The sequence below is a fragment of the Rhinichthys klamathensis genome, unplaced genomic scaffold (genome assembly GCF_029890125.1).
Source record: "Rhinichthys klamathensis goyatoka isolate OS25496 unplaced genomic scaffold, OSU_Roscu_1.1 h1tg000001l_1, whole genome shotgun sequence".
NCBI classification, from domain to species: domain Eukaryota; kingdom Metazoa; phylum Chordata; class Actinopteri; order Cypriniformes; family Leuciscidae; genus Rhinichthys; species Rhinichthys klamathensis.
Window position 1 is genome coordinate 5,425,805 of NW_026606555.1, and position 27,032 is coordinate 5,452,836.

A 27,032-nucleotide genomic window follows, 5' to 3' on the forward strand; every position below is an offset into this window, starting at 1 on the left:
ATGTCGTTCCAAACCTGTAAGATTTTCTCTCACCTTCCGAACACAAAAGATCTTTTAGATGAAATCTGACAGCTTTCTGTCCCTCCATTGAAAGTCTACACAACTACCACTTTCAAGCCCCAGAAAGGTAGTAAAGACATCAAATCTCTCAGACTCATCAAAAAGATCTTAATTTGTGTTCTGAAGATGAACGGAAGTCTTACAGGTTTGGAATGACATGAGGGCGAGTAATTAATGACAGAATTGACATTTTTGGGTGAACTACCGGGTAACCCTTTAACAGCATGTGTTATGACTAATTAGAGTGACCATAATTTAATTCAATACAGCACTGCTTTGATGTAACTTTTTCATAATTTAACACTGTTGATGTTGTCACAGTGCATGCCCAACTGAACTTTATTTATAGTTTTCATCATATTCAGTGTGGAAGCAGTTGAACAGAAGACTTTATTTCAAGCAATGGATGTGTTTCAAAAATGTTTTACATGACATAAACTATTTCAAGACCTCTGCACCCATTTGGGGAGTTTTTGTAGCATGCCAACTTTAATATATCCGGAGGAGTTCCTGCCACATTAAGAACTTTGATCATCATCATCATTATAGGTCCAGTAGTCAACATATATGTATTTGTAGTTTTAATTACTTAAGGTATGTTTACAACAATACATCAATGCATTCAGTGTACAGTTAAGACCTTTTAATAAAGATTTGTGATTAGGATTTAATGTTATTAATTTGTGTATTGTGTCCATATTTGTATAGGTTATTGAATTAAATGTAGGTTATTAATGTGTAGTTTTAAATGTAGTGTTCATTTAGAATTTTTGTGTTCTGTACTGTATATTTTATGTATTTGTACTACATTTTTGTGTAGGTTTTGAATGTGTACTGTTTGTACATATTTGCAAAGGTTTTGAATTTATTATGTGTGTTGTATGTACACTTGTGTATTTTGAATTTATGTACACAATTATGTATATTTACATTAAATGCTAGACTCTCCAATATATAGTTTGCAATTTAAAAATATATTTGTTGAAACATATGTATTGTTCTACACAAATAAACAATCTGTATTTGAAAACAATGTGTATTTTATTTATTAAAATAAGGTCTGGAGTTTAACCCAATGCATTGGGTTAAAATAACAGTTGGGAAGGTGCTATTCCACCCCATAGTTGGGTTATTTTAAACCCAACATTTTTAAGTGGGTAGTTTTAGTCTTAGTTTCAGTTTTGTTAACCTTGGTGGTGAGAAAATATAACAGAATTTGAATTTTCTGTAAACTATTACTTTAAGAAAGTTTGTGCATGTTTGATAAATGAAATGACAAACAGGCTATGACAAATATGCATTTTAACTGGTTTCACGTGGTTACCATTGAACTGCTTTAGTTACACACAACTATTGGACCAAAAACAAAGAGTCCACTTTTAGGAATAGATAGAATTTAAAATGAACTTTTATTAAGTTAAAAAAAGGAAATGAAGTGTTAAAACATCTGCTAGCCAAAAGGCTGTCTATGTAGGGCATTCACACGGGATTGAGACACGGCCACAAACTACGTCAGTGCTTAATTTCCCCACAGGTAAAACAACACACCTGAGCGCTGAAGCAGGAAGAAATCAGACGAATGGGGTTCTCAGGACATCTTTCGACAGGAGACCCGTGAATTTGAATGAATTCCAGTGAAAAGAAACAACGATAAGCGATTTATACCAGTCAATTCGGCTGACACTACAGCTGAAGTGGATTGGAGTGATTTTGAGGACTGTATGCGCAAGTATATCAGGGTCACTTTAAATCCATCAGAAATGGGTTCGTGGTGTTTTCGTTTCGCGTGCTTACTTTTTATTGTAGGTGTTTATGTCGGAGAAACCCAGAGCGAGATGTCCGACCAACAGTGTGTAAACGCATTCATGGAAGGTCGGGAAGACTTTGTTTTGGACACGGAAGAGTCGATCAAGGATGGGGCGGTTTTCCTGGCGAACCCGGGCGTCGAGGACAGTATCGCGTGCACTGTCGCGTGCTGCGGGCATCCCAGATGCAACTTGGCCTTCGTAGAGCAAGGAAACGAGAAGGGCTGCTTTCTCTTCAACTGCATATACAAGGATAAATATGTCTGCAGATTTGTTCATAAGGAGGGGTTTAAAAATTATGTATTGGATTCAGTCTATGACAACTACCTGAACGGCCGCAAAACTGGTAAACTTTATTCAGGCTACATTCACTTTTTTTTTTATTATGCTCATTATAAAACATTACCACCCATGCTTAAGCCTAACAGCCTAAGCTGTTTTGCTGGTTTACACTGGTCTGGTGTCTCAGTTTGCTCAGCTGGTTCATTCTGTTGTGAAGTGTCCAGAATATCTATAAAAAAAACAGCCAAGATACCAACTAAGCAAATCATTTTAGACTGTCTTAAAATGGGCTTGTGTTTCTCTCTCTTTTTGATTTTAAAATAGAAACCTTTATAAAGCTTTCTTTATTTATTTATTTGTAGTTTTGAATAGGTATAGGCTACATGGTCTAATTGCATTCATCCACAAATACTTAAGGGTATAGGTCACCTAACAAAATTAAATAATGTCATTAATTATGACAAAATACGATATTTTTAAATGATATCTGAGCGATTTATGTCCCTCCATTGACAACTAAGCAACTACCACATTGAAGTTCATTAAGAGATCATACAACTAATCAATGTGAATTGAGCAGTTAAGTCACTTTTTATGCTAATCAGATTTAATTTAGGTTTTTTTTCACATATTCATATGGATTAGTTTTACAAGCTCTTTCAAACTTTTTGATGTGTCAAAGTGTTAGTTGTGTAGCTGTCAATGGAGGAACAAAATTCGCTCAGATTTAATTAAAAATATCTTCATTTGTGTTCCAAAGACAACGAAAGTCTTGCAGGTTTGGAACAACATTGGAAAACGTGCATTTGTTCCCCATCCACACGTGTTTTTCAAAGCAAAAATTCGTTCTGTGTGCCACATCAGTGGAACCCTGTGGAGAATCTCTTGGCCTCTTTTAAAAATGCCTCAAAGTAAAACTCATGATGTATTTCATATTTATGATACCATGGAGGAACTTTTGACTTTCTTTAGAATTTTTGCAGGAATATATGGGTTTCATTTTGTGACTCTGAGAAATGCTCTTTTTGAAAGGGTGGCTAGAGGTTCTCTAGAGGGTTCTGATCTGGAGATCCCTGGTGCCCCGGGGGTATCTTTATTTTTGGATTTATAAAAGATGGATTATGTGTCTTTAATCAAGCTAGGTGCAATTAAATTAATTTCATTCTTATTGAAATCTGAGTGATTGTCATTTTAACAATAATATGAAATTTCTTCAGATAAGAAGGACAAAGCTCCCATTGCCAATGCTGGACGAGATGTGGTGGTCCAGCCTCATGAAGAGGTGTTTCTGAATGGCATAGAGAGTTGGGATGATGGGAAGATCGTAAAATACGAATGGAGCCTCATCCGTGGAGATGAATCTGTCAAGATGGAGGTATGAGAATATGATCAGACATGTTATGATATTAATAATGTTGTTATGTAATTATGTTTCCAGTTATGATGCTAAGATTAATTTAAAAGCTTATTGAATAATTGTTTCTTTGAGATCTTAAATTGATAGTTCACCCTAAAAAACAAAAAAAAAGAAATTCTGTCATTTACTCACCCTCATGTAGTTTTAAAATTGACTTACTTTCTTCTTTAGAACAACAACATAATTTTTTTCCATACTGAAGTCAAATGTAACCAAAACTGTTTGGTTGCCAACATTCTTCAAAATATTTCTTTGTGTTAGGTGGAAGAGTAAATGATGACAATTTAATTTTTGGCTGAACTATCCCTTTAATTAGGACTAATGATCATTTTAGTGCAATTCAGTGGAATGAAATGCCTTTCCCAACGTGTTCTCAGTGGCTTTGGCTTTAAGACCCAGATCGGATGACATGTAGCAACAGACTTGACACATGGGTGACAAGTAGCAGTCACCTATGACTCACTGTTGTTTTATGGCATAATAGGAATAAAACCCAACATGTGATCTGTTTCTAAACAACTGTTCCACAGAAAACTGATTTTCTGGACCAGTTAAGGGTGTCCAACCTGATGCCTGGGCTGTATGAGTTCAAACTGACCGTGACGGATTCAGCACACCATTCTGATTCAGATCAAGTTTCTGTCCTGGTTCTCACCTCTGAGCAATCTGAGCGTGAGTTATCTTTGATCATGTTTTTCCCAACCACTCCCAGACTTTTACCTTTACCTTTGAATGAGGCTCAGGGTTTATCCCACAGTAAATGAGAAACAAGCTATTATTATTATTTCAACCCTCTTTGTGGAGTTGTTCTTCTTCCTGTAATGTTTAGGAATACCATAGTAAAATATTTTAGCCCAATTACACCTGGACTTTTATTTTGAAATATTAGCTGTTCAAACAAATAAGTAGTCTATTAACTAGGAAAAGTTGTGTACTAAGTTTTTTACTATGAATATTGTTGGCTGTTATGACAAACTCTTTTGTTAGTCGTTTTGGATAAAACCATCTGCTAAATATATAAATCTAAAAAGGAAGGTTTTCAGATGTCTAAATGTCGTAAGCTTACAAATGACTCTGAAATGTAGTGCTGTTAGGTATGACTCTGTTTTTATTGTTTGAGAAGGCTTACCGCTCCCTCTATGAATGTAGAACCGGTTTGACGTGTTGCAGGGTTTGAGTCACAGTTGCCCAGTATGGATAACTGCTCTGCTAAACAACACACAATACAGCAAGGACTTAGAAGAGGAGCGATAGAATGAAAAATGAAAAAGTGGCAGTGTGACAGGAAGCAGAATATTGATAATGTATTTTATAGTAAATTGCAATAAAGCGCAAAGACTGAACTCAGTGAAGAAACCATACATTTACAATAAATTGAGTAAAATCACATGTATACTTCAGTATAAATGAGGTCAGTTTTAGCAACAGTTGAATCACATGAAAATGCTTTTTACTCACCATCTAATCACCCTTTTTATGTGACACATCTTTGTCTGGTACATGACTACAACAGTACATTTGTGTAATGCAGTGTAATTACATTTTGTTTCATATGGTAGAAGACAATGTGGATATTCCTCTACTTTGATGTTTTGCCAACAAGGTTAGAATTTCAAAGTAAACCTATGAATCTATGAATTGCATCGAAAAAAAATATTTTTGTAATTAGTGTTTTGATCTTGTTTTCCGGGGGGGGGGGGGGTCCATAAAAGAACAAATTTACTTTACACAAATGTGGTGTATATTGGGGAATTGTTTTGTTTTTTTAGGCATAAATCATACAAAATTTTAAAAGGGTTGTGCTAAATTATCAAAAATAGGTACATTCGTAATGAAATGCCTTTGACTATCGGGTAGAAGTCTGAGAGCTCTCGCGAGCACCCTTCTGAAACCTAAAATTACGAATGGGACACCCTACGTGTCCCTACAAGTGCACGAGAATAGTTCTATTTGGGAGAAGGCTATTCTCTTTTTGCTTTTGATGGTTGATTAACATTAAGGCCATAGATCACAGTAGGAATATTACGGTATGTTTACACGACGACAGTGTTTTCAAATGAAAACAGAAAACTTTTTATGCGTTTTGGTCTTTCATTTACACAACAACAGCATTTTGTGGGCTTGAGAACACAAGCTTTTGAAAACCGTTTTCACAAAAGCATTTAAAGGTATAGTTCACTTTGAAATAAATTTTTTATGTTTTAGACTACCTCAAGGGCATCCAAGATGTAGGTGTCTTTGTTTCCGCAGAAGTTTCAATTTTGATATTTTTAGGTCAAACCGTTCTTGTCTGTCAGTCATATAATGCAGGTCTATGGTCACCACCTCAAAGAGCATGCACAGAGAAGTCCAAATTAAACATGATTTAATGACTCGTAAATGTAAGTACACATTTATGGCCTAAGACACAAAACAAGCGGTTCGTGTGAGAAAACGAACAGTATTTATATCGTTTTTACCTCTTGTAACGTACAGACCGAAGCGCCGGCGCCCTCAGATCACTTGGACGTGGCTGTGGTTAATGTTTCTTGACAAAGTGGCATCGCCAACTACCGGCCTGCCATGCATAATACAGGCTTTTTAGTTGTAATGTTGTCTAGAATATGAGTGTATTAATGAAGCAGTGAGGGAAACAGAGGCTGAAATGAGCAGCTTTAGTCTGTGCTGCACAGTGAAAGAAGTGAAGACACCTCGTCACTGGACCACAGAGATGTCTGCATTATACTAGAATTGTCTGTGTGACCTACACATTGACACAACCTTCTGCAACAACGTCTGACGTGTTATGTGGCGTGAGAACGTGACGTAGGCAGAAAAGCTACACGAAATCCGATCAGTGCGGTCCGACTGAAACAGATTTCTAGAAGTGAGATTTGAATAGGATTTTAAACCACATATGATTGTAGCTTGAAACAGATTTGTAAAAATTAGATTTTATGTGAAATTTTTTTTTTTTTTTTTGACATTCACACTTGCTAAATATGATCGTATTCCAATCAGATATAAACAAAAATCGGATCTCGACTGGCAGTCTGAACAAGGCTAAAGAGTCTGAAAACGGTTTGTTAGAAGATTCTGGGCCCTATTTGAACGATCTAAGCGCATGGTCTAAAGCGCACGGCGCAAGTGCACTTATGGCATGTCTGAATCCACTTTTGCTAGTTTAACGGCGGGAAAAATGGTCAGTGCGCCCAGCGCAAGGTATAAAAGAGTTGTCCCTATTCTCTTAATGAGTAATGGGTGTGTTTTGGGTGTAACGCGCTATATTTTTTAATATTTGGCATGGTTGTGTGTGCAGCTACTCCCCTGTGTGTGTAATAAGCAGAGTGTACGCGCGTTGTGGACCCGCCTATAGGTTTACATAGGTTTACTAACGCGCTCTTTAAATAAAACTAAAAAGAATTGCGCCATTGACTTTGGTCAATGGCACAGTCTATTTCAGTTGCCTCAAAATAGCAACGCAGCAACAATGCGCCTGAACACACCTCGTTTACAGACCATCAGCCCATGGGCGCAAATGCATTTGCTATTTAAACATCGTGGCGCAGGACGTGAAAATGATAACTGCGCCGGGCTGAAACTAGCAAAAAACACTTGCATCGTGCCTGGCGCCGCATTGCACTGGGTATATGATAGGGCCCTCAGTCTCTCTAAACCCCTACTTTCCGAGACCCTACCCTGCTCTGATTGGTCAGACGGACCAGTCTGTTGTCATTGGTCTACCTCTTACAGCACGTTTCGGAAAAAAAATGTCCATTACCATATCTGAATTTCAGCTGCATTGGCTTCCTCAGCGCTTGTATACACACTGACTGATACAAACAGTAATGTGTCGTTTATTTCTGTATCAATTCGCATAAAAATGTATAAAACTCGTCCTTTTTGGAAGTGCATGCAAAGTGGATTTGCAGCACTGAAAACAATGTCTTCTTGACATGTCGACAACACTAACCAAACTCTTCCAGGCCTCAGTAAAAACTACAGTGTTTGAGGGCGGGTCAAAGTAGATGACGTTCGTGGCCAGCCAATGAAGACCTTAGGCTGGCTTTATGCGAATTTGTTACATAGGTATGTAACAGGAAGTGAGACTGGAATTGCTGGTGACTCGTTTCGGCAGTTCAGAATCGTTCCTTTCTTTCAGGAAACAATAACTTTATCTGTTGTGCACTTGATCTTTAACACTTTGCAGACCTTTCACATTCCAAAACAGTTATATTACACACTGCATAAAAGGTCATATTTGAAAAAGCATAATAGAGTCCCTTTAATGCAAACAATCCCTTTAGCACAATAGGAACTTTGTGTACACCCCTGCATCTTGAACAGGTGCCAAAACCGTTGATCCGATGTGCAGGTTTCAACAGTATCTTAAACTATAAAATTGACTTGCAAATAAGGAACATGTCATGTCTTGTCATCCATGCTAACAACTGCTCATAAGCGATTGTATTTGCCCATTCACTCATTTCTACATTTTCTTTAGTTTCCTTTTATTTTATTTTCATTGTATACATGTAATTACGTATATGAGGAGGCTATCCCATTTATTTTTCTTTTTTTTGTGGATTAGTGATTCTTGCTTATTCGCTCTAAAAAATTCTGGGTTGTTTCAACCCATGTTTGGGTCAAATATGGACAAACCCAACCGTTGGGTTTAAAAATTTAATTTTAGAGTGTACTTAGTTTGTTCAAATCCCTAACCCTAAGTATTAAACTTATGACTGGTGGTCCAAATAGTGTGGCTTGTTGAGAAGAGGTGTGCACTTTTCTAAGCAATTGGCTAGTTGCATATGCTGGCCATGTTGGATTTCTGGTCTAGTGAGTGTGCGCATAGACCCTTCTGGTTTTGCCTGATGAGAGAGCCGGAGAAAGATGAAAATTAACTTTTATGGATGTTTATCATAATATCACTTAAATACTACTAAGATCTACACTCACCAGCCACTTTTTTATATACACTACTAGTACTTGGTTGGACCCACTTTTGCCTTCAGAACGGCCTTAATTCTTCGTGACATAGATTCAACGCGTTGCTGGAAACATTCCTCAGAGATTTTGGTCAATATTGTCATGATAGTGTCATGCAGTTGCTACAGATTTGTCGGCTTTGAGTTAATGAACTTATTGTCATGTTCAAGAAACCAGTTTGAGATGATTTGAGCTTTGTGATATGTTATGTTATCCTGCTGGAAGTACCCATTTGAAGATGGGCACTAGGGTTATAACTTTTTGACTATTTTTCAGGTAAAAGATTTCCTGTATCATAAATGATGAACTTGTGCTTAATGACAATGAAAAAAGCCATAATTCCTCTAAAAAAAAAAAGGTTACCCCAGATAAAAAATTTGAAGAACCATATAACAAACATTACTGCTTGTAAGTAAGTAGCTCTTTCTAAAATGTTCCAGAACTTTCTGGAACTTAATTTGTAAATCCCCTTTTTTGATATCCAGGATCAGGTAATCCATCTTTTTTTTTTTTACCGGTTTTTCAAAGCAAAATAGGATTGGATCACCCTGATCCAGATACACACTTTCAGATGATCAAATCCAGATTACCAATGGGGTTACATTTCACAATGTAGGCTGCTTGCTATGTAAAGAACAGGTAGAAGAGTCAATGGTTAGCTTTGGATGTTTTTTGGTCATTTTGTAATTAAAATGACATCCATGTATTTGAAGGTACACCAATGTCATTATGGACTATGGTAGCAACTGAGACAAAGATGCTGCTTGTCAGTTTTTGAAGTCAATCAGACTAACGGTACTGTAGTTAGAGCCAATCTCATGTTTTGTTCAATTATAGCGCCACCAAGTGGCACAGTCCCACTACTTTTTTCTGTGTCCTCAGAGTGGAGTACATAAGTCAAATTTGGTAAAAAATATTTTTAGTTATAGACATTTTTATTTATGAGCAAATAAATGACCCACATCCGACTTTGCATTTATTTGCAACTTACTATAAAAATTTTGACATTTGGCTAGTATCATGTAGACAACAACCTATGTTTCCCATTTTCCTACAGTGGCTTCTTCTCGATCGGACTAACGGTTTCGAAGATATTCGCAAAAGTTGTTCAAATCTCCCCCTATAGGACAACTGCGGCAGCAACCATTTCCATTTAGACCACTTGCTGCACACTTTCTCCACTAGTCCCTCCCAATTTTTCTTTTATAATCATTTGACCCCAAACAAACTCCCAATAATTCAAGTCCCTCTCTGCCCCACTTTAGGTCTCTGGGTAACTTTGGGAGACTCTCAAACTCCCCTTTACCAGCCCAAAAAGCTTCACTTTTTGCCCAGTTCACTTTAGCTGATGAAGCTTTCTCAAAAAGACTGAATACCTGAGATGGACAGTTAATATCTCCAGCATTGTTTATAAAAACTGTAATATCATCAGCATAGGCAGAGAGATACATTCTTGAGTCTAAAGAAAGACCAGGCACATTAAAACCCGACAGTATCTCGAAGTCTAAAAAGCAGCGGCTCAATTGCTAAACTGTATAGTTGACCAGACAATGGACAGCCTTGCCTAATACCACTTAAAATAGGAATTGGCCGACTCAAAGTGCCCCCTATCTTAACCATACATGATGCACCATTATATAATAACTGTATCAAATTTTAAAATGTTTCGCCAAAACCAAAAACCTTCAATACATTAAAAAGATAATTGTGATCCACACGAACAAAAGCCTTTTCTTGATCCAAGGCAATTAACCCAACATTCACATTGAAACCATTACAAATATCCACAATGTCTCGCACTAAAAACAAATGATCCATAATAGACCGTTTTGGAATGCAATATGACTGATCCTTGTGTACAACCAAACCCAAAAAATGTTTTAATCTATTTGCCAGACACTTTGAGAATATTTTATATTCTGTTGTAAGAAGGGCACCAGGACGCCAGTTCTTTAAAAGGGCTAAATCACCCTTCTTTGGTAACAGTGGTAAGACCCTGAAGAAGCTGTGTCATACAGTCACTATTTTCACAGTTCTCTGCAACATAAAGGCTTGAATAGAACGAATCGGTTACCTAACGTAACCTCGGTTCTCTCTAGATGAGGGAACGAGTATTGCGTAAGCTAGCTTACGCTACGGGAAAGATTCATCTTTTCTGAGAAATTGAAGCCAAAAATTATCCTATAATTTTGTATCTATTGTCAACGCAGTTCAGCTGCAGCAGAGCATGAGCAGGCTAGCTAGCAGCTCATTGGCTCGCTCACAGGGAACTGCTTAAGCCTATGAGGAGACACGAATGAACTCTCGGCCAATGAGAGTCTGACCTGCTCTCATTGCGTCAGAGCCCGCCGAAACGGGCGTGGTCAGAGAGTATAAATTCGCCTCTCAGGCTGTAAATTCTGGTTTTCATAGAATGAAGCGAGAACGCTAGTAGCACAAGCACGGCCAGGAACGCAATACTCGTTCCCTCATCTAGAGAGAACCGAGGTTACGTTAGGTAACCGATTCGTTCTCTTACGAGAGGTTCTCTCGTATTGCGTAAGCTAGCTTACGCTACGGGAACACCTGGTCAACGCCGTGCGTGCTAAGCACCCACTATGAGTCCCAGGGGGGACCCCGGGGAACCCTTATGAGTGGGAATAAAATATGTACAAGTGACAAAGGCCAGCGGAGCGGGCCGGGGATTTGTGAAGTACATAAGCACATAAGGAGGGACAGAACGAGACCGGTCTGCGTGAATAACTCCCTATAGTGCAGCTCAACCAGAAGAGCTGTAACATACTAGACTGCTAGTAGTTTAGCCTGCAAGGCGGGAACTTCCAGATTGTAAAATCCGATAAAGGTGGAGGGGGAAGCCCATCCCGCTGCCACACAAATATCATGAATGGAAATTCCGCTGGACCAAGCCCACGATGAGGCCATGCCTCTAGTGGAATGGGCCCTGATGCCCAGAGGGCATGGCAGGTCTTTTGACGCGTATGCGGCTGCAATGGCATCAACTATCCATCTGGACAGAGTCTGTTTCGAGGCGGCCAACCCCTTGGTGCGCCCACCGAACGAAACTTAAAGCTGCTTAGCTCGTCTGACCGGAGCAGTGAGAGTAAAGTATAATCTCAGGGCCCTGACCGGACACAGGAGATTAGAGTCAGATTCGCTATCGGATGCAGGCAGAGCCGATAGAGAAATAACTTGTGCCCTGAATGGGGTACCAATCGCTTTTGGGACATAACCATGTCTAGGTTTGAGAACGACTAAGGAGTCATTGGGCCCAAACTCCAGACAGGAAGCGCTGCTGGACAGCGCGTGAAGGTCCCCCACACGCTTCACTGACGCGAGCGCGAGCAGGAAGATAGTCTTGAGCGAAAGGTATTTGAGCTCCACGGTGTTTAACGGTTCGAATGGGGGGGCTTTCATAGCTTCGAGAACTATGGAAAGGTCCCAAATCGGCACCGACGGGGGGCGTGAGGGGTTCATCCTTCTAGCTCCCCTGAGGAAGCGGATGACTAAGCCATCTTTGCCCAGTGACTGGCTGCGCCGGGGTTCAGCGAACGCTGCGACGGCTGCCACATACACCTTGAGAGTGGAAGGGGACCTGCCCTTATCCAGCATCTCTTGGAGAAAAACTAGCAAGGAAGGAACCTCGCATGACCGTGGGTCCAAGTTTCTGTCGGTGGACCACTTAGAGAACACAGACCATTTAGACGCATAGAGCCTTCTAGTAGAAGCCGCTCTAGCCTGCATGATCGTGTTTAACACTCCTTCTGGCAAAGCAACGGGTAGTCGTTGATCACCCACACATGAAGCGCCCAGCGCTCTGGGTGGGGATGCCAGATCGTGCCGCGAGCTTGGGAGAGGAGATCTGTTCTGACTGGAATGGGCCACGGGGCTGTCTGTGACAGCTGAGTGAGCTCCGGAAACCAAGTCTGACCTTCCCAACGCGGGGCTATGAGGAGCACCGAGTGCCGTGTTTCCCTGATTCTCTGAAGCACCTGTGGTAGCAGAGACACCGGAGGGAATGCATAAAGCGGACGGCTGGGCCAGGTCTGGGCTAGCGCGTCCTCGCGTTTTGAGAAAAATATTGGGCAGTGGGTGTTTTCTTCTGAGGCGAAGAGGTCCACCTCTGCTCTGCCGAATATTCGCCACAGCTTTTGGACTGTAAGAGTGTGCAGGGACCATTCGCCAGGGGGAATGGGGTTCCTGGAAAGACTGTCTGGACCGTCATTCAGATGGCCCGGCACGTGCGTCGCTCTGAGCGAGAGCAGGTGACACTGGGACCAAACTAGGATGCGTTCTGTCAGCCGGAAGAGAATTCTGGATCTGACACCGCCCTGACGGTTTAGATAGGAGACCACAGCCATATTGTCCGAACGGATCAGCACATGGTGACCGTGAATGCGCGGCAGAAAGCGCGTGAGCGCGTTCTCGACCGCCAGCATCTCCAAACAGTTTATGTGGAGGAGACTCTCCTGAGCTGACCAGGGGCCGAAGGCCGGTGAGCCCTCGCAGACCGCACCCCAACCCATGTTGGATGTGTCTGTCGAAATGACTTTTCGGCGAGAAAAGGTCCCCATGGAAACGCCCCGCTGAAACCATTCTGTCATGGTCCATGGCTGCAGAGCTGTGATACAGGTCTGCGTTACCTTTATCAGCTGGCGGCCCGTGGTCCACGCGCGATGACACGCGGCTCTTCAACCAGAACTGAAGCGGGCGCATGCGCAGTAACCCCAGCTGGAGCACTGCGGAGGCTGAGGCCATGTAACCCAGCGCCTTCTGAAAAGTTTTTAGAGGTGTGAGTCTGTTCATCTGAAAGGATGCGGCGAGACGCTGCACACGGCGCGCGCGCTGTGTAGACAGGCGAGCCGTCATCGAGCCCGAGTCTAGCTCTATACCCAAGAAGCAGATAGTCTGACTGGGTTGAAGTGCGCTCTTTGTCCAGTTGACAGAGAGGCCCAAGCTTTTCAGATGGTCGAGGAGGACTGTACGATGAGACAGTAGCTTCCTCTGTGATTGTGCCAAAATCAGCCAGTCGTCCAAATAGTTCAGTATTCGCAGCCCCTGACTCCGCAGGGGGGCGAGCGCCGCATCCATGCACTTCGTAAATGTGCGGGGTGCTAGGGATAGGCCGAACGGGAGGACGGTGTATTGATAAACCTGGCCTTCGAAGGCGAAACGTAAGAATGGCCTGTGAAGGGGATTTATCTGAATCTGAAAGTAAGCATCTTTCAGATCTAGTGAAATGAACCAGTCCCCCTGGCGCACATGCGCGAGGAGTTTTCTGATAGTGAGCATTTTGAACGGTCTCTTCATGAGAACTTTGTTCAGAAATCTGAGGTCTAAGATTGGTCTGAGGCCGCCGTCTTTCTTGGGAACCAGAAAATAACGGCCGTAAAACCCCGACTCGCTCATAGATAGAGGGACTCTCTCTATAGCCCTTTTGCACAATAGTTTCGCTATCTCTGAACGGAGCAGAGTCACTGCTTCTGGGTTCACAATAGTCTCTAGCCGAGCTCGGAAACGTGGAGGGCGGCGGTGAAACTGTAAGCGATAGCCTAGCCTTATTGTGTTTAGCACCCAGCGGGAAATTCCCGGAATAGCTTCCCACGCTTTGAAGCGTAACGCTAAGGGGTGAATGGCTACATGGTCCCCGTTGCTGTACACAGCAGGCCGCGCTCATCGTGTTTATAACAGCAGGACTTACACTCAGAGATGAGTTTAAGGGCCGTGTAACAGAGTGGGCAGAGGTGGGACGCGCACACGGGCTCGTGGGCGCGCTTATGTACTCTTGACACTCGAGCGGGTAGGAACCGCTTTATGAGAGTGGGCTCTGTGAGACACACGGGAACTGAAATGCTTTTGTGTATGAGTGAACACAGTGTTGTGGGCACATTTTCTACACGTGAGGCTTTTATGCTCTTTTTGAGATTTCTCTGGGTCGCCGTGAAAACGGCGTTTGTGCTCATGCAAGCGGGAAAGGGAACCGGCTTGGTAATGGTGGGGTACACTGCTGTAGTAGCCGCGTGAGCGGGGACTAACAGAGGGCGAAACTTTGACGGCGGTCCGGCCTCGGCGGGAGAGCGCCGTCTTTTTCTCAGCTGTGCTAGGCAGACTTAGAGTGATCGGGTTTCAGCGTGATCCTGGACCGAGGCCCACGGGGAGGCGGCCGCCCTGGCGTCGCTGAGAAGTCTGACTGTGCTGAGCTGGGCGCTGGGGTGGGGCTCGTGCAGGAGGCTGGTCACGTGAGCGGCCTGCAGAGGAGCTAGCGCGACGAGGCAGAAAAAGATTCATGGCCTGGGAGGCTTTCTGCACTTCGGAGAAACGGTCAACGATACCCGTGACAGCAGATCCGAAGAGGCCGGACGGAGAGAGCGGGGCGTTGAGAAAAGCGGCGCGCTCGGAATCTCCCATGTCGGCGAGCGTGAGCCACAAATGTCTTTCAGACACACAAATGGCGGCCATACATTTCCTCAGGGCTTGAGCAGCAGACTTTGTAGTGCGAAGGGCAATGTCCGTATCGCTCCTCAAATCCGCGACTGATGGGGGATTTTTTCCGCTCTCGTCCCACTCACGCAGTAAATCACCCTGTAGAATCTGGAGGACGGTCATGGAGTGAAGTGCAGAGGCTGCTTGGCCGGCGGCTGAGTAAGCGCGCGCGTGGAAGCTCGAAGTCGCTCTGCAGGCTTTAGAGGGAAGCACAGGTGATGAGCGCCATCTCGTGGAGGGCGGGCACAGATGTGCGGCGACCAGGTCCTCTACAGGGGGAATGGAAAGATAGCCCTTTTCTGCGGCTCCGTCCACAACGCGAAGCGGGGCGGAAGAGTCGGAGCGAGTTCTGGCAGAGAGCGGGGCATTCCAGGACTTTGTGAGTTCCGCGTGCAGTTCGGGCAGGAAGGGCGCGGCCCGTTTAGTGACGGGAGTCGAGCGCTGGCGGAAATAGCTGCCGTCCATACGGTTGATGGTCTGCTCGGGGGGAGGAGACCAATCGAGCCCGAGGCGTTCGACGGCCTGTGAGAGGAGGCGCACTAATTCCTCCTCAATTCCAGCGCGGGTCCTAGAGGATTCTCGGGCCGAAGAGGCGTGAGAACCGGACCAATCCTCACTGTCTGAAGCGAGAAGCGAACATGTCTCCTTGATGTCCGCGGCGTCGTCGGAGGCGACAGAGCGGCCACTCGGCGGCAACTGTATGTCCGGAAGCGGCGGAGAAGGAGAGCGGGAGGCGACAGGCTCCGGTGGGATGAACGCTTCTGGCTGGGGTTCCGGCGGCCTTTGCGAGCGGCGTTTCTTCTTACGCAGCGAAGTCGAAGGCGGCGCGGAAGCAGCTTTTGTGGCCTGAAGTCGAGCCCGCAGGGTCGATAACGGCATCTCCTCGCAGAGATCGCAGCCGCCATCGGCGAGGGCGAGCTCGGCGTGCTCCAATCCGAGGCAGAGAGCGCAGATGACGTGGCGGTCTCCAGCCTCGAGGGGAGCGCGGCAAGAACCGCAGGAGGAAAAACGAGACATCTTTACAAAGACGCTCGGCTCTTTTAGATACACACACACACACACAAAAACAAGAAGCTTTTGATTAAAGGATATGAATCCGTCGGATGGCGCTAGCTTGCAGGACGGCTGAAGGTGGCGAAGACGGCCGGCTTCCTCAGTCTCCCAGATGCTCGCTAGAAGGTGCCTTTTCTACGAGGGCGGCTTCTCTCAGGATCAGCAGATGCGTGTAGCCTCGCTGAAGAGATGAAAATCAGAATTTACAGCCTGAGAGGCGAATTTATACTCTCTGACCACGCCCGTTTCGGCGGGCTCTGACGCAATGAGAGCAGGTCAGACTCTCATTGGCCGAGAGTTCATTCGTGTCTCCTCATAGGCTTAAGCAGTTCCCTGTGAGCGAGCCAATGAGCTGCTAGCTAGCCTGCTCATGCTCTGCTGCAGCTGAACTGCGTTGACAATAGATACAAAATTATGGGATAATTTTTGGCTTCAATTTCTCAGAAAAGATTAATCTTTCCCGTAGCGTAAGCTAGCTTACGCAATACGAGAGAACCTCTCGTAAGAGAACTCCACAGCATGTTTTCTCATTTCTGCAGTCTTAGACGTTATCCTCCCATCAGTGTTAAACACAATCAGTTCTGTTCAGTGGAATCCATCATGACATTCCGCAGAAGGAAAGAGTTAAGTGTGGGGTGGACAGGGCAAGCTTGCCTTCCCATGTTATGCGCTGCACAGGTGTGGGACGGTTTCTTTCTGCTGCAATAACCCAGGCCAGGATAGGTAGCCAAATTCATCCATGGCCATTATTTTATTGGGCATATTCTGCCCCCTGGGCCCAATTAATACATTTAGATAGAGCTGTTTTGATTGGAATGATTTATTTGTCTTGGTGTCTCACCAAACACCATCACTCAACATCCTCTCACCATCTTTCACACACACTTTCACACCCCCCTCTGGCCAGAGCATCATACCTTTTTGCCTGCCTCAGCAGCTTGTGAACTGAATGGGGAACGTATATATTATTAGGGGTGGAATACCACCAAATCTAAACGGTAACTTTGACGATGACAGAAGCTACCGAACGTAGACGCACTGTGGCATTCCCATTTCGTCCCATCTTAAATGAAATGGAGTGATCAATATTGTTGCTTTTAGTCATAATTTCTCTTTGGACACCTTGTGGCCTAGTTCCCTTTTCTTTTCCAGAGAACTCTGTATGTTTTGTTTTTACCCCTAGTTGGTTAATGTAATAGCCCTCACTGTGCCAAATCCAGCCCCAGGTTAAACTGATTGGTGAGTCAAGCACCCACTTCTGCTATTTAACTTTCATTAAAATGCACAGTAGGCATGCACGTCACATCCGTTGGATTTCGCGGTAAATCCGACCAGGAGACTTAACATAGAAATAGGAATACTGGCCTTCAGAGGTAATAGCAAAACTCGACAAGTGGATCATTGTAATGTGTGATTACAACCCCTTCACACACAGGCAATAAAAAAAGGATTCATTTTAGAAGAAAAGTTCCATATAGCACCTTTAAGAGTAATTTTTTTAAAGGGGTCATATAATGCCATTTTTGTACAAGCTAGTTTGATTCTTTAGGGTCTAAATTAAAAGTTTGTAATATACTTTAATTAAAAATTCTCATTAGTATTGTAAGAAAACACTTATTTTACCTGGTCAAAAACAGCTCTGTTTTCAGCACGCCGTTTCAGTGAATATGACTTTAAATGATAATGAGCTTTGCTCACCCCGCCTCTCTGTTCTGTGCGTACACCGTTTGTAACACAATAACACAATAACCATAACGCGTTGTTCAGTATAAACGTGGGATTATGAATTATATTGAGAACATCATACATAGGGTACATTATGGCATGTTTTCTAAGTGTAAACCTTAGACGCATTCATTGTGAAGCGTGCACTAGCGATTTGCAAAGATTAATATAAATATTAATATAAAGTTTAATAAAACGTTACACTCACTTCAGTTCTTCTGGAGGTTCAGCAAGAACACGAATATCTGGTACCGATCCTTTTTTCATGAGCAGCTTCTTAGCAAAACCAGCTTTACACTGACCCTCGTTTATAAAGCAGTCTGGTGTGTGAAATGATTCGCGCAAACATGAGAGCATTGACGTTGATCGTGGGGAATATTCCCTTCGAAAACAAACTCAGCCACTGCGTCTTCAGCGGTTCGGATTTAGGAACATTAAAATGACTACTGTGTTCGTTATTACACCCAAGAACAGAACACCACAATCGCTTAGACGCCATTCTGCTCATAGACAGTGCTCCAGCATATCAACAAAGACCGCGCTGGTCCTCGCAGACTATGATTGACAGCTCTCACGAGCGAGGGCGGGTCTGTGTTGAAACGATGCTGTCAATCAACAATCATGGGAGGGGCTTCCGAGCGTGTGACGTCACAAAATCGAACGGCTCGATTTGAGGCAGGGGAAAACATATAAGGAGATTAAAACAAAAACACTGGATGGATTTTTATAATTTTATGATGGTTGTGTACAGGCACTGCCAACACACATTTCAGTACAATCAACTTGTAAAAGTGCATGTACCATTATATGACCCCTTTAAGATTGATGTGGTTTGGGGTTGGGAAAATGGTAGGAAAAATATCAGAATTTCGCCTAATTATGCGCACACAGTAGGCCAATGCAACTTTTAAAGTCTTTGTGTGAGGAACAGATTGGAATTTGTTTTTCATGTCTGTTGTATTTCTCAAAACAAATATGGCATCAGTGTTGCAGGTTGGATGTCAATAAGATAAAACGTCTTTAGTTCTTGTGTGTCTTTACTATATAGCATGATGTCAAACCCGCAGCATATTTTATTGAAGAGCTGCTGCAGATGGAAAGATTCTGGCCACATTTATGGAAGATGTAAATGTAAAAGCTGAATGCAGATAATGAAAATGCATTTGCAATGTAAATTACGTGTGATGTACCCTGCAAATAATCGTATACTTTAATACTCTACGAGGTCATTCAAGTGCTGTTGAAGATATTTGAGATATTTATTTTTATTTTGATCTTGCACTGCAATAAACTATGATGCTGTGATCTGCTCACCCAAGTTAATCAACAATGTTTTTATTTATCATATTTCATTGATTACTTTTGGAATCTCATTTCTTTCACTTTTTTCAACATTTATTAATTTATAATCTTTAACTGAGGGGTTTGTAAAGAACAAAATGCAAGAAATTACAGAAAGCATTTTTAAATATGCCTCTTTAAGGTCTTTTTAAAATGAGGAAAAATGTTTCAGTTTGCACAACTGAAGGTATAAAAGCTGTAAACTAAATCCGGCTTAAAGTACTATCCAAAAGAGATTTGTTAATGAAAGGTGTAAATGATTATGTAACACTGTCCATAATGTGGGCAATAAGGAGGTGTGAACCAACTGAATTTAAACATACATTTTATTCACAAAATAAAATGCCGCACATGAACTTAAAATAAACTGTCAATGGAGGGTTTTGAATTGGGCCAGAGGCCACCAACAGCTATTCAGGAAAATTATAAATCTAGTTTTTTTTCTGCTGTTCTTATGTCATGACTCTGTTTTATTCCATTTCCCACTAGGTAACTGTTTGACCCCTAAAAAGGCGGGACCCTGCAGAGGTGCTTTCCCTCGTTGGCATTACAACGCTGCATCCAGCAAGTGTGAGCAGTTCGTCTTTGGAGGGTGTAAGGAGAATAACAACAACTATCTCTCCGAACAGGAGTGTTTAAATGCCTGTAAAAACATCACAGGTAAGGCAAATGGCAGTTCTTAAATTAAATGTGGCGTCAGTGGTTCAGGTTGGACAGCAATAACATTGAATTTAATTATGTCTGATTCCCATACAACATGAGATTAAACCTGCAGAATATTTAATTGTAAGAGCTGCCACAAATTTAAAAATGTTTTGTGTTAACAGAAAATATTACAGAATATGAGTGCAAAATGAGGGTGGGTTTTGGTTCTATATGGCCATGCAGACATTTTAGAGAATTCTGTGCTTGCAACTTTGTTTGCTCCAGGTCCTTTTCTGTTCCAAAGTGATATTACCCCTGTGCACAGAGTGGGTTCATAAAGAAATAGTTCAGTGACTTTGGAGAAGTCGTCACCTTGACTGGTCCCTTTACTGAAGCCTTCCAGAACACCTTTGTGATGAATTAGAGCGGCAACCTCCGAGCCTTACCTCACTGATGCTTGTGTCTTGCACAGTTAAAGAGATTCACCACTCCAACATGAACATTTTCTCATCATTTACTCGCTTTCATGACGTCCCAAATGTATATAAGAGATTTTTAGAAAAATAATCCATCTCTACCCACGTGGATGGGTACCTCAAAGCTGATACCTCAAAATCCATGCAAAAAGAAACCGTGTGACGCCAGTTATCAATGTCTTATGAAGCAAAACGATAGGGGTGTGTGAGAAAAATACAAATATTTTTACACTATCACTTTGTGAAGAGAGAGACCTGATCTGGCCACTGGATGGCGTTGGCTCTGACGCGCGGACACACACACATTTTAATTTGCCCCTCCTCTGTTACCGCTATGGTCCGGGTGCACACGAGACCCATAGCACGTGTTCATTAAAACTCAATGTACGCATCGCCCCCGCTACAATAAACTCACATCGCATACACATTCAAGTATTACCAGTTGGTTGATATATGTTGAGTGATTCCAGATGCTGAGGAGATTGTTGGTATTGAGGGCTAGCGCTCCGCCTCGACTCCGCAATAATGGCGCCATCCGGGATGGATCGTACTATGTGTTGTGTGATGTGGGTAATGTAGTTAGGCTTGTTAATTTCTTGTTGGAAATCTCAGAAGCGAAGACTAGGACACTTGGATGTATCTACAACTGGATTCTTTACTGAGAACGTGTTGTTGGTGGCTGCAGTCATCAAGTCCGACTAAGGCAGGCATGCATTGAATCGGGCTTATGAGATATAAGTTCTGCCAACTAAATGCCTATAAAATACAATATATTTCACCTTAGATTTCCAAGTGATGTTATATAAGGAGGTAGGATCCGCAGATCTTAAAACCTATTCTTAAATTTGTTGTCCCTCAATCCCCCCTTTGATAGTTTTAATAACTCTCACATAATACAAATTTAAACCTCCTCAAGTCCATTCTATGACCTATTAGTCAACATAAGTCCAATCTTTCAGTCATGTAACTTGAAAAAGTTACAGGCACATATCACTTATTCTGTGTCGTGTCCTAGATGTACGCGAGTGTAATAGTTCTGGTTTAATGACGAGGGGAGGGGCTGCTTCAGAATAGCAAGCAGACTGAGTAGAAGATGATTAACATTGTTCATTTCTCTTAAGTTCTTCTTGTTTTTTTCTACACTATCATCCAATGTCCAGGTTTACCACTGTAATGACAACTGCCCTCTCCCTTTAAAGGGGTCCAAATATGCCCTTTTACTTAGTCTTGATTTAGTTTTTGGGGTGTACTACAATGTTTTCATGCTTGATTGTTCAAAAAACATTATTTTTCACATACTTTACTTTATTACAGCACCTCTCTCCCCAGTCTGGCCCGAACACGCCGATTTCGATTGGTTTGGTCCTTGGCCCAGTGTGTTGTGATTGTGTGCAGCGCTTAGCGTGTGTCCGGGAAATGTCCCGCCCCTCCATAACTGCAAGTTGTTCTCTAGTGTAAATATGAATACGGATGGCTTTTTGAGCCCGATTCAGACCCTGACAATGTTAACGAAAAAGAGGATCTTCCAGAATGCATTTCATGCGTAGACTTTGTTCACGCGCTCATCGGATATGTCTGTGATTGGCTACAATGATCAACGCACGGGAGCGTTCCAGAGCACACAGAAGTGTTTGAACGTTGTTGTTTTTTTAAATGGGAGCGGGAGCTTTTGGAAGCACAAGCAGCCGTCTATTAGTGGACCGGTCCACCGATAGACGGCTGCTTTCAAACACTCCCGTCTGTATCTGAATAAGTGATCGGTGTAGCCAATCACAGACATATTTGATGAGCGTGTGAGTACAATAGGCAATCAGAGATGTTTATGATTCTGCTCAACAGCGCTCAAAGCGTTGTTATTTTTTTTAATTTCAGTACCGACTTGGTACCGAAGTCTGTACTTTTGACAACACTAGTTACAATGTTTAGGAACAGCGTTTAAAATTAATTTTAACCACTCTAAGTTTGTCACTCTAAGTTTAACCAGATCTAAGATCCGGAAAAATCAAAGGGGATTGTGTTAAATAAAATGTATCCCTTTGGAGTGGATTTTGAGCTTTGTAACCTTGCACATCTTTTTTATGCTCAAACAGCAACATTACATAGTAATTAAATATTCGCTTAATTTTCACCAAAGCTCTCTCTATTTTGCTGTAGATAATTAAAACGTTACGCTGCCTCAGAAGTCTGTCCGAAATCAGCTTCATGAGGTGTCTGTGTGCAAAAGTCATTGCCTAATAGGGCAGCGAGGCTACAAGTCACTGCCTAAGCTTTTAACGCAGCCACTGTCTCACGGTAGGCCGATGTGTGAGTGCAATTGTGGAGCTGTTTACCTTGTGAATTTGTGTATTGGCGAACATTTGTGAACATTTGTGAATATTTTTGTTTGTTTTTGTTTATTTTAAATATATTCTTGGTGGTACAGTTCATTATTTTGGTGCAGTTGTGGATTCACTTGTTTTGGAATGCATCCCATTGGGAACTACTGTACTTCTTGTATATAAATAAAACACCATCTTTAGTATCATAGTGCATTTGTATATTACATAGTGCTTATTAGTATTTTTCTCACACACACACACACACCTGTTGTTTTATTTCAGAAGGCATCGATTCATCAAAAATGATGTGTCAAAAAAGGTCCCGTATACTTGCATTTAATGGACTTTTTTAATTTTTGGTTGGAGTATCCCTTTAATTTTAAAAGCATGGCAAAAAGCATTATTCCTTCCTTTTGCTACTATAGCAGTTTACACTCTTTTGGTCTTTCCAAGCTGAGACATGGATGCAGAGATTAGCCTCCATTTCTACACCAGTGCTTCAGTGAGGTCAGGCACTGACTCTGGGTAAATGGGCCTGGTGGGGTACATGTCTATGACCTCTGCAGGCCTGGCAAGTTCATCCACACAAAACATCTGTATGGATCTCGCTTTGTGTTTGGGATAGACAAACTGCTGCAACAATGTTGAAAGGACACCGTTTTTTTGAATGCCATTGTATCAACATTAGGATTTGCCCTCACAAAAAATCATTAGATTATCATATGTATTCCTTTAAGACATTTCCTTTCATTACTTTCTGATGGTCCATGAGAGATTGAGGATTTAATGTCTTCTCAAATGTTGTCTGTCTGCAGTAATCCCTGGTGGAGATTCGAGAAAGGTGACTGAGGAAGGTATGTTTGCGTTCAATCTCCCCTCTGCCCAAAACTTCTCCCAGAGTGTGTTGCTCGTCTCAGTCTGTGTTTTTGCCTGTGTGATACAGAATGTTCTACTCTTTGTGGAGAAGAGCAGTTTAAATGCTCCAACGGCTGCTGTGTGAAGAAAGAGTTTGAGTGTGATGGACATCAGCACTGCAAAGATGGTTCTGATGAGAACAGCTGTGAGCAATGTGAGACTCTGCACCATAACCACACACACCTCATGACATGTACTCCATTTCTAAATGTACTTCTTTTACTTTTTAGTGAATAAAAGCCTGGGTCGACTTCTTGAGATTGGGGTGAATGAAAAAGGTGAGTTTTATGTAGTGCTAAGAAATTGTAATTGTATTGCCGTGACACACCAAGCCACTGGTGGGCCATCTGAGCGTCTGTCAGGTTAGCTTTGCCCAGTTGAGCGTGTTGAATCGGTGTCAGTGAGAGCGAGAACTCTGATTGGCTGTGCAGACGGCTCAGAAGGCTGTTATAATTATATGTCATTTTACCTGAGCATTCCGATATGCAAATATTTTCAGCCGCCTGGGATGAAGAAAGTGATTCGCATGATTGATATTCAAAATGGTAAGCAAGTGCTGCTTTGTTTATTGTGTTGTCCTAGTTTGGGTTTCTCTTTTTGAATGAAGATTGTAGACTATTGATACCGGCTTATATAAACAGTTATTTCATTACATACAATATGCTAGTTGTCAGTTGCCCCTGTAGTCTTTGCGGTGTGTTACTTCATCAGTGTGTTTCACGTACACTGTGCGGACAGAGCGAGAATGTTAGGCAAACGTTATTGTAGTACTGTGTTACTCACTGAACTGTAAAGTTTTCTCATCGGTAAATGACACATGATTTAATCCAATAACGTTGTCTCTGGTCGTCTCTCTCCTGGTCTGTGTCTGTTCATGTGTTTTGGAGGAGGCGAGGCTTTTGGACGGCGATTTGCCATAAAGGCGGGATCATATGCTTCAATGCTATCAGGCTAAAGTTAGCATTTCCCAGATCACCTATTGCACCTTTAATGAATAATTCACTCCCACATTTAAGCCACCATATTAACTCCCTCTCATGTCACTGGGAAACTTTTCTTTCTTTTATTTTAACACAGAGGAAATTTAGTGGAATCTCCTGGCTATTCTTGTCTATATAATAAAAGCTGTCAAGCTGCAATAAAGGCAAAAACACCGAAAGATAAAACAAGATAGTCCATACAACAAAGCTTTTGGAACAATTTGATTGAATGGACCAAATTTTCCTTTCCACATTTGCTATTTTATGAAGTAGTTCCTTTAGTTTACATGCATTGAGCAAAAGTTTGATGTCAAGAATGCTCAAAGCTATTAATTCTCTCACATCACAACCCATCATGACAGCATTTTGATGATGTGGAAGGGTTATTGAGATATGAGAGCTATTGCATAATGGAATTTTGGGTGGAGAATGTCTTTAATTTTTCTATTATTGCTCATTATTATCGATCTTAGAAGTTTTCATTTATCAACAGTTAATGTTTTGTATTTTTGTTATCCCACCAACAGTTTGTGCATGAAACGGATTGCTTATTTCTTCATAATCTTTAATTCTCTGCTAATCCTGTTCTCCTATCGTGACCGAACAGCCCACTGCACAGATCCTCCTGACACGGGCCCATGTCGAGCCAGCTTTACTCGCTGGTACTATGACCCTCTCAACAAAAAGTGTCATCGCTTCATCTTTGGTGGCTGTGATGGCAATGAGAACAACTTTGAAACAACAGACAAATGCATGAGCAACTGCTCAGGTGTCACAGGTATGAAGTGCTCAATTCTGACATATCAGTGATGATGGCCGAAGAGTGGATTTGATGTATATTTCTGATGTCTATCTTTTAGAAAAAGACGTGTTTGCCAGAGGATTGTTTGCAAGGGTTGATGTTGGCCTTGGGGAAAGCCAGTCAGGTAACATCTAATCATCTTATTTACATATATCTTCCTTTATATTTTCCTATATATACCTTAAAATAATATTCTTGTAACTCATTGCTTTTTTTAATGTGTTAAGCATGAATACAAGTTTTTTTGTTTTATACTTAACCTAAATCAAGATATTTTCCTACGTCTTTTGTCATATTTTAGGTCACTTTACTTAGCCTTAATATATAATGCATTATAAAATTATTTTTAAATATGCCTTATAATGCACCTTATAATGCATTGTATGATCTCATTAATAATTGTAGCCACAGCTATAATACATTATAATACTTATCTATTTATTGTCACATTTTTAAAAAGTATAATGCATTAAAATGAGAGAAATGACCAATTCTAGATGTGACAAGGAATCTGCAAAAGTTATAATCCATTTTAACTTTAATTTTTTTTTAATATATATATAATGAATTACAACATGCGTTATGAATACCTTTTATATGGCATTACACATCAAGCATTCAAGTAAAACGTTACCCAATTTTGCTTCTTGCATCAATTTTGTAAATGTATCTTGTTTTATTTTTTTGTAGATTTGTTCTTGTTTTGCAGCACAACTATCTCTCTCTCTCTCTCTCTCTCTCTCTCTCTCTCTCTCTCTCTCTCTCTATATATATATATATATATATATATATATATATATATATATATATATATATATATATATATATATATATAATATTATTCTGGTGACTTTTAGAACTTGAGTAATTATGTGTGAAGTATGTACGAGTTCACGCAGGGCATGTTCTGAATTGTCTTTTCTCCTCCCTCAGCTTCTGTTGCCCTGGCTGTGGTGTTGGTCGTGGGCATCTTGGCCGTTCTGGCTGTGCTGGGTTACTTCTTCCTCAAGAACAGGAGAAAAAAACATCAGCATCAGCGCGTGGCCACCAGCAGTCCTCCAGTGGCTTTGGGTGAAGAAGACCAACAGATGGTCTACAACAGCACCACTGCCAAAGCATGACACCAGCATCTTTAAAACATTATGGTCTGCCACTCCGCTCTACTGTAGGCTGGCTGCAGTGTAGGACGGGTCATATGAATCATTCCCTTGTCAAAAGTACTCAGTTACAGGTTTCTGACCTTAACCTGAAGCCATATTACAAGTTTAGTCACTGAACCAGGTCTTTTTATCTCAGGTCTTAATGATCAAGGTGTTTCTTTTTAATGTGGATAATTAGTATGTTATGTTACATTGAGACTCAAGTGTGTGTTTGTGAAATGGCACGAGTGAGTTTGTAAAGTAGATATTGGATTTTTATCATTCCTTAAAAATAGTCTTCTACAATCAGAGAATTTTATATTCAGGTTTTATAAGCATGTGACAAAAGATATTGTAATAGTCTTTTTGTTTTATTTGTTATTCACAAGCTGTATTTATCATTCTGAAGATTGTTGATGGGAGTAGAATTTCTTATCTATATTAATAATTCTGTAACATTTTTAATTGCATTATTTTTTCATGGTGACAATTTATTGTTTATATGTGGAATATTTGTGAGATGAATTGTATTATTTGTCCCACAAAACCATGAGTTCTTGTTGCACTAAATGTAAAATGTCTGCCAGCTTTTCTCTAAAGTGTTTATTAAAGAGAACTTCTTAATA

General features: G+C 41.6%; 1 protein-coding gene across 1 annotated transcript; it reads left to right on the forward strand.

Moving 5' to 3' along the window:
* Positions 1-1,590: 1,590 nt before the first annotated feature.
* spint1b (serine peptidase inhibitor, Kunitz type 1 b) lies at positions 1,591-27,032 on the forward strand. The gene is made up of 10 exons (XM_056252894.1): positions 1,591-2,211; positions 3,365-3,522; positions 4,095-4,236; positions 19,621-19,791; positions 23,386-23,424; positions 23,514-23,639; positions 23,716-23,763; positions 25,073-25,243; positions 25,326-25,391; positions 26,201-27,032. The coding sequence occupies exons 1-10, from the start codon at positions 1,782-1,784 to the stop codon at positions 26,386-26,388; spliced, it is 1,539 nt and encodes a 512-aa protein (XP_056108869.1). The 5' UTR covers positions 1,591-1,781; the 3' UTR covers positions 26,389-27,032.